Source organism: Oikopleura dioica, chromosome PAR (genome assembly GCF_907165135.1).
Source record: "Oikopleura dioica chromosome PAR, OKI2018_I68_1.0, whole genome shotgun sequence".
Taxonomy (NCBI): Eukaryota; Metazoa; Chordata; class Appendicularia; order Copelata; family Oikopleuridae; genus Oikopleura; species Oikopleura dioica.
In genome coordinates this window covers 15,388,679-15,397,444 of record NC_137293.1, presented here as the reverse complement: position 1 = coordinate 15,397,444, position 8,766 = coordinate 15,388,679, and the positions used below count along the sequence as shown (strand labels likewise).

Sequence of the window (8,766 nt, the reverse complement as noted above, 5' to 3'; positions counted from 1 at the left end):
TGGGCAAAATGACAGAGCAAACTTACCCGAGGGGGATAGGCTAGGGTTAGTTAGGGTTACCGAAGGTAACCCTAAGTAACCATAGACTAGACCCCGGCATTTAAGGACCTAAGGGGCGGAGCCCCGTGGTAAGGGGCAAGGGAATGATTCCTCAGGAATCTGTGAATTAATTTTCCTAAGCCGAAGAATCAGTGTATCTTTTATCACTTATTCTTCGGTTTTTGCCGAAGAATCAGTGTTCTTATACGCATCAATCCTTCGGCCTTCAAGCCGAAGAATTAGGCCGTATCACCATTTATGTGTCCCCATTTCGGTTTCTGTTCTTTTGCGATGGGCACTCCAAAATGATTTGAAAATTGATGATTGGAGAATGAGAAACAGTTTTACTCTCGAAAAAATCTTCACTCTTCTGACGATGATAATTTATCCGCGCAGTTTGGCTGGCTTCAATCTCAACCCGAAAAAAGTAGAGCAAGAATTTCAAACAAACGAAATTGAATTGCTTCTCAGAAGAATGAAATTTGAAACTTATTTGAATCCAAGTGGATGGGAAATAATTAAAAAACGCAAATATTTCGGAATAATAAAGGGTGACTTCGATTATAAACAAGGTTAATAATTCTATTTTTCCGGAATATTATTTGTATACTACTCAGTTATTGATACATCAAATCATAATTCTAGTCTTCCTCCACCACAACTTCGCCTTCTCCCGTCCATTAACCGTCACGGGCGCCTACCTCAATCCCGACAGATCAATATTTTTCCACCAAATGGTGCTGGACCGAATCGAAAACTCCGAATTCATTCTACAAAACACTCTCATCGACCATTCCGGCTCTCAGATCAGGATTCCTCTTACCAGAGAATTCTACGCTTCTTACGAAGTGATGGTTTATTGCAAAAACACTTTCAATGATTTCGTCGATTTCGGACCAAACAACGAGATAACAGCTTTGGTGAATGAAAATTTTAATATGGATACTGAAAAATGGTATCTTCTGAAACAAGCGTTTTCGATTACTCTTACTCCAGGTCGAGGTGATATTTATTTATATTTTTATAAATTTATTTTTAATTTAAGGCCAAAAGAAAGAGAATTCAGAAGAATCATTATTAAAGATGTTACAGTCTGCAGTAATTAAATATCAAAAACAATAAAAAACTGTTCTAACAAACTTCAACTTTTCGAGTTACTTTTGGAAGCATTCGAGGACTGGTTGATAAGGCCAGTTATCAGCAGCTTTAGACTACTCAAACTCGTCTTTTGTGGCTCAGGAATATTCCAACGTTGATTATTATGCTCAAATTTCACTTTGAGAAACGTTCTCCTTGTTTATCACTTTTTGGCATTTGCGTCTTAAAGATGAAAGCGCGGCACTATCTTTTTGAACGGGACAAAGTGCAGCAACATCCGCTTTAGAATATTGCATCGAGAGCGGTTCGAGGAAGCTAACTCTTGAGCATTTAATAATTGAAGAATGTAATGTTACTGTGTTACACTGACTGTGCTAAAAAGACGGACTTTGGAGCGAACGTGAAATATTTACGTTATGAATAATGTTACTCAACTCCGGATTTCCTTTTTTTTTGAGCGAAGCATAAATTAAAATTCTTTCATCAAAAGTGCTTACGTCGCTTTTCAGCGAAATTCAAGCAAGTTAAAAGCGGAAAGTCGATCATGATTTCTGTCGGAAGCGGATGAGGTCGCTTAAACGCCGCTCACGTGGAAGTCGCTTTGGTAATTTTTGAAACCTAAAAACTCAAAATTTTCATATTTGATCGGCGATAGATCAAAAAAGAGCTGATGGACTAATTGCTCCGCGAATGCTCTGTTTTGGAAATAATCTGAGTTGAGCGGCGCCAAACCAAAAGGGTCAGCGCAAAAATAGACACGCAACGAAAAGCTTAAATTAAAAGCACTTTTTGTTTTAGCTCTAAAGAAGGACAGTCGCTAACTTTGAAAAACCAAGCCAAAGCAAAAATCAATAGATGAAGAAAAAAATGCTTATAATTGACGGAATTCATGATTGAGTTACTTTTTTTGAAGAAAATCATTTCAAAAAAGCTTAATTTTTCTATTCAAAAATCAAGTTATAATTGTTGATCCCTATTTTTTCTAGTAATGAGGAGAATTTAGTTTTTGATGCAGAAATCAAGACAAAAATTGAGACCGGAATCTGACTTGAGTAAGTGCTTTCAGCGAGGAGTTTTTCAGACGGGATTTTGAAGATTAAAGATGGCTCAGACAGCAAGCCTTAGTTTAATCCTTTTTTAAGCACACAACGTCAGAGAAAGCCAAATTCGGCGTAACATGAAATTTAAGTCCCATAATTTTTCAATGAATAAGAAATTTTGAAGTTAAAAGATGCCAATTTGCTTGGAATTTAATTGGCAAAATTTGTTGCGTTCCAAGATCGTCACAGTTGTCATTTCTCGATCAGATAGAAAGTGCTGCTCCCCACGTTTCAGAATTGGAGTCCGGACGGAGACGACGACTTCCTTAAATTATGCTCTGCTCTTGATACCATTTCGATTTCTCGTTATTAGTATCCTTTTGTAGATAATCCGCTTGTTCTACACGATTATTATCTCCACCGAAGGAACAACGTGCTGGACAAGTGTTTTTTCGATAATTGCAAAAACGCGAACTTTACGTTTTTTTTTTCACCGATAAAGAGTGTTTCGAGCTGATTATTCGTTTTTATCAGTTATTTCGGAGAATTATTTTGTCCCCTTAAAATTGGGATAAATTTATAAAAAAAATTCAGCGGCGATTTATTATTTCTGATCTTTTTGATAGAAGAATTTGAAGATCAAGACTCTTATACTTTTGATCCCTTTTCTACTTGGAAAAACGCGCCCAAGATCGTCGCCAGAAAAACAGTGGAGTTTTAAAAGCAGGAGAAGTGTTTGATTTTAAATTCGAAAGAAAAACCGTTTTCGGTTTTACGGTATCTGCCCACGTGACTGGAGTGATAGAAGTTCGAAGATATTTTTACGCGCAAAGTGAGCCGCCACTCGACAAAAGAAATTATTTCAAGAATATTCGATAACACTGGCTCCGTGTTTTTCTTACCGAGATAAAACGTTGAGAGAGGACTTTCCGGAATCTTAGCGATGCGAAAAAGCGGCTCAGCGCTTCCTCCAACTTGAGATTAGCGCATTTTCAAAGATTCTCCGAAAGGGGCAGGTCTTGAATTTTCCGATAAGAAATGCACAATACTGTATTGTGAAAAAAATCCTTCAGCCGAGAGAAATTAAATATCGCTTCAATATTTTCCCCGCACCCGGTAACCTGTGTAAAAACCTGAGTCAGGCTCATCAAATGGAGCTTTTTCTGAAAGCCGCGTGGCGGCTTTTTTTTAAACGAAGCCGCATAGCGGCTTCGCCTAAATAACTGTTTATTTGTTGTATCCTGAGTCAGGTTTTCTACGCAGGATGCCGGATTCAGGTTTGACGTTTTATTGAAAGCGGATTTTCTTAGAAGGAACTTATATAAAAAAGTAAATTCCTCCGCGGGTTCGGTCCAAATCATTCGCCCGAAAAAATCTAAGCGTCAGATTTCCGGCGAAGGCAAGAGTTGACTGAACGTTTGGTTTGGGCCTTGCCGCATTTTTCCGACCGAGGAGCGAATTCCGGCCCCGTTTCGCGTCTTTCATTTCGAATTCGCGTCACATGCTAATCCTGATTCAACGAGGCAACCCATTTCGTGTAAAGCGGAAATAATCCCCAGAGCTAGAATTTTCCACTTCTCACGAAAAAATGAACGTAATACGCAGTGAGCACTGAACTATCAAAAACGAGTATTCAATCGGAGGAATTTCGCTTTGTCAGGAGAATTTCATTCGAAATTCAAAAGAAATAATTGTGAATTTCTGTCTCCTTCAGCCTCACTTCCCTCCCAAATCTCAGGAGAAATCGAAGCTTTTGGCGAGTTCCGGGAAATGGTGTGAGCCGTGATAAGCGTTTCCAAGTGACGTGCACCGAAGTAGAAGCTTGATTTGGTCTAGATCGGATGAATTTTGGAAAGGTCGCCGGGGGATGATCTCGAAGGGACTCACGCTGCGAAATCGAACCGTGAAACGGGGCAGCCGCGTTCACTGGAATCTACATCAGTCGATTCCCTTAACGTTGATTTATTCAATCATGTACAGAAAGCTGCACAGGTCATTTGAGCGTTGCTAGATTCGAAAACGTGGCCGCCGTAGGAGTAAATTTCAAAGTCAGGATGGACTAACTAACGACTCTAAAAATGTGAAAACAGACAATATCTTCATTTTGGGAAAATATTTTCGTCGTGCTAATTTTCGAAGATAATTAATTATTGAAACATTTGTTTTCTTCTTAAGATCTTTAGCGGGAAGCAAGTAAGTTGTGTTTGTGGTCAATTAAAAGTCTACAAATCTTTAACATAGTGACGCCCTTATCAGAACAACTTGCTTTTGAATAAAATTGTCAATTTAGGTCATTATGAAAATGAAGTTCAATTTTAGGGCTGACTGTACCCTTGTCAAAAACGTTGAAAGCGTGTAAAGATTGTTCGACTGTCGCAATATGGAAATTCGAGGCGTGGTGTCCCTTACTCTCACAAGTACTTTACCCGTCATATGCGCATGAAGCTCGCTGTCCCTTATTTTTGTTGAACGCGGCTCTTCTTAATTTGCCTTTCTTTTCATTTTTTTCCTTGTTGCAGTTGAAAATATGCGCCGAGTTTACAATGCAAGCCCGTTTCACTTTCAAAATTCGAGCTCCCGAGCAACAAAAAACACGCATTTCAAAAACAATGGCATTAATTCTTGTTTTTCCATCAACTAAAAATATGGAGATAATGATTGCTTAAAATCGACACTAATTCGTAATCACCGATCTTTTCTTTATAAGAAGTGTTTTTGGAAAATAAGGATCACTGCTTACCATTATCGTCATTTACGCAAAACAAATTATCTCATTTTTAAAAATGATAAACGAAAGTTGGTAGCCTAAAAACGTGTTAACGAAGTTATGAAAACCGACTTAGGGAAATCACTTGGACTACGCGTCTTTTATAAATTAAAATATGGGGTCCCCATTCAAAGGACTAAGCTGTCTTCAAGAAATTCCTAAAAATGGGGGCCCCATATTTTATTCGGAAGAAAAAAACGACGAAATTCGAGTAGTTGACTGTAATAAAGACTCTTACTTGTCATTGAGCACATTTTGGGGGCTCGGTAAGTTCCGAGAAATTAATTTTTAAATCGGCCAAAATCTATGCTGTTGAACGTAGGGAGCGGTTGGAAATTTTATTTTGAAAATAAGCGATTTCAAATCGCGGAATTTGACGCGCTCTTTGATATTATAAAACATCTTCTGATTACTGTACTTTTAAGAAAACAAAATTAAGGGAGGGGAAGGCGATTGAATAGATTATGATTGAGCTCAAAAGCGAAAAACGTGACGGCTGAAATGTGAAGTCTAAACGGGCCCGGTTTGACCACTAGAACTGACAAATAGCTGCCGCTTCCCGCCGTAAATGATCGATTCTTGAGCCGCTGTGAAATCTTCTGTCTGATCAGCTGTCAATTTTTCAACCAGCGGGCGGTCTAACCGGTTCAACCAAAGAACAAGCAGATTAAACGACCTAGGATGAACCTAAGGAGAAAAACTTCTATGTCGAAATAATGAAAGATTTTAGCTTAGATTCGGGAATATTTTGGAATCGTTAGAAATGCACGTTTTTCGCCGCTTAGCTAAATAGAACTTGCAATGAATTTTCATTTCAACATCAAACGGGAGAAAAAAGAGAGAGGTGATACATCTAACGCGTCGTGGAGCTCGACGTGTTACATAATGAACCTTTTGGAAGCTGCCCACTTGGCGCTCCTTATTCCGTGAATTTCGCCGATAAGGTCAGTACCAATCCTAATTATGCAACAGATAGCGGCCGCAAGATAAGAACACTCCCTGTCAATTTGATTTTCGCGAGTTTTATCTCGAGAAAATTTCAAATTCGAAGATTTTGAGGACATTTTTTCGTCTTTTTTGAATGATAAAATTCTCAATTTCTAGCGCTTTTGATTTTTTTTTGAGATTCTGGAGTCGAATTCGGTTTTGATTTGGGGTTGAGTCAGAATTTGTAGTTCTAGCGAAAGTGGCTCGAATCGGCGGTTTGTATACTGCATAAGCTTAGTGAGCTGGAGTATTCTTGAATGGGCTGGGATGGCTAACCCGGAGTCGGAAAAGTTGGAGAAAGGAATGCGCGGTGATTCTTCGCAGCCCGTCTCGGGTACACGCCAAGACACAAAGACTTCCGAGTGTTTTGCGGAAGAATTTCCATCCGCCCAAGAATGGCACTCAATCAAGGCCGAAAATTCGAAAGGCATCCAAACTAACATAGTGAGCTCACAATGGAATGAAATCATAATGCCGAGAGGCGACCTAACAAATACCCAGAAGCTTAGCTTGCAGCAAAAATTGCTCAACCTTGCTCAGAAGAAATCTTGCATAAATCAAAAAAGACGAAGTTTTTTTTCCAAAAAAAATGAGAAATTAACAAAAAAGAGGGCCCCTTATTATATTTTTCTTCAGAAAACTAGACGAGAAACTACAGTTCCTCATTCGAAATTAGACAGTAGTAGAGTCTACTTCTTTAAAAGTGCCCTGATGCTATTTTAATTCCAGGTTTTCGAGAAAATAACTGTGTCTTTTCGGAACACTGCTCAAAATAAACACTTGCTGGGGAGGAAACACAAACCCTTAGTCTAAGGAGCACTCAATTTCCACGAAACATTTTCAGAGCTGCTTCCTCAGCTCTTCTTCCTATTACGAAGCTGTTTATGTTAATGAATGACGACTAAGTAGGAGAGATCTTGCTCAAGCTGGAAAGACACATGTAAGGAAAAAGCGCCTTAGAGTCTTTGATTCGCGCCTAATCCTGGGAGATAGGCGACAGCTAGAATTGACGGCTTTAGAATGACTTTCAATGGAACCCTTTTTACCATAAAACTTCAGCTTTTCCTGTATTTCTGGGGCTAGAACATTAATTCAAAGAACACGTTACTGGCTGGTTATCCGGAAGAAGATCGGAGCGATATCCGCCAGGTTCGCTACGATCGGGGATTTCCCCAGCAGTCATTGGTTTTTGAAAAGAAGCAAGCGCATTCAATCATTTCGGAAGCTACTAATGCTTCTAAGGAAGACCTTTGAGTCATGAAATAATCGAAAGAAAACCGGAGACACTCTTCATTTTTTCCAAGAAAGCAGGTAACATTTGCCACTGACTCATTTTTAGAACTTGAAAATCGCATCCAGCTGTTGCTACTTTGTTGACTCACAAATACCAATCTTTCGCGTTGATTTCTAGTGCTCGATTTTAGTTCGACATCCGTTCGAGCGAATCGTCCCCCGCATCAACAGGTGCCCTAACGCCCTGTCGATAGAACCCTAACGTTCAGCTCGGCTGGTAATTATGCGCCAAAGGGAGCCAATTTCGTTGTCATCAAAATATCCTTATCGCGAGTTTTTTACGCTTTGTTTTGGCTACCGTAAGAAACGGCGCATTTCTCAGGGGAGGAAAACAAATTTTTCAAAAGAACATTTTTAAATAAAAAAATACAGACACTGGCTTTTATTTAGCAAGAATAAGGGAGTGAGAATGAAACGGTTATCTTTTAGTCAGATCATTTCTTATCTTATTTAACCAGCTTTATTTTCAGCGCAGGTAGAAAATAGCAGCGTATTCTTTAAATAACCGGGTAAGATCGGCAATTTCCGCTCGCTCAGCTTTCGCGTTAAATAACTCAATTTTCGAATGCGATCATTACCCCTTATTTTCGAGCTTTTACTGAAGCCGGGAATCTAATTGGAAAATTGGAAATAAAAGTGTGTTCAATTTTAAATTCGCTATTCCCAGTTTCTCAGAATTTAGATCTCGCCACTTTGGCTGACTTTTTAAAAGGTTCTCATTGGAACTCAAAACAAATGTTAAATACTTCTTCCTTACGTTAAGGGCCCTCCTCGTTATTGATGGTATTTTTACAGGAAGTACTCTTTCCTCTTGCTTGCACAATAAGAATAGGGTTACTGTAGCTCCTCTGAGAGTTGAGCCGAAAAAATTGTACAATTAGAAGACGCAAAAAACACGCCCTTGAGAAAAAGTGCTGGTGTTGAGGTTAATTCTGCTGCGTCAAGAAATGAACTCGTAACTGACAATTAGCCCCCTTTCTACCCACGTCTAGTATTATTTCACCAACGTCATCAGACTGTTGTTATAGCTACTGTTTTCTTATTACAATGCGAATGACTTGTTTCGGACAGCCGCTGGTGTGCATTTTGGCCACTCGTTCGTGACAAGATATTGTCCCATCCTGACAACTAGTGATAAGGAATCCACGCTGCCCAGGCCCATCCCGTTTTAAGTGCTCCTATTAGCCTTTATTTACGCAGCAGGGAGACATTTTAGCGTGTAATTCCTTACGTAACAGTCAATCAAGAACATTACTGATTACAGATATTTCCTTTTCCTTTTGAGACTTCATTTTTTTGGGGTCTATCTCGACTCTAACACCCTCAAAATCGCCTTTGAAAATCGAACATTTTGACAAAAAATGACTTAAAAGTCCCATTTTTGCAAAAATTTTGGATTTTTATTGGTCAAAAAGTGCTCCGAACAAGTTTTTATGATGAATTGAACTTCCAGGCACACTAAGAAGCAAAAATATGGCTGTTTTGAAATTTTCGATTTTTTGAGGAAAATTGTTGACGAGGGGGGGTCCTTAAGGAACTAGC

At 39.1% G+C, this 8,766-nt stretch overlaps 1 protein-coding gene across 1 annotated transcript; it reads left to right on the top strand.

The window, feature by feature from the left end:
* Nucleotides 1-214: 214 nt before the first annotated feature.
* On the top strand, nt 215-1,705 carry LOC145702091 (uncharacterized). Its single transcript, XM_081779301.1, has 3 exons — nt 215-611; nt 685-1,041; nt 1,647-1,705. The coding sequence occupies exons 1-3, from the start codon at nt 371-373 to the stop codon at nt 1,703-1,705; spliced, it is 657 nt and encodes a 218-aa protein (XP_081635427.1). The 5' UTR covers nt 215-370.
* Nucleotides 1,706-8,766: the final 7,061 nt, after the last annotated feature.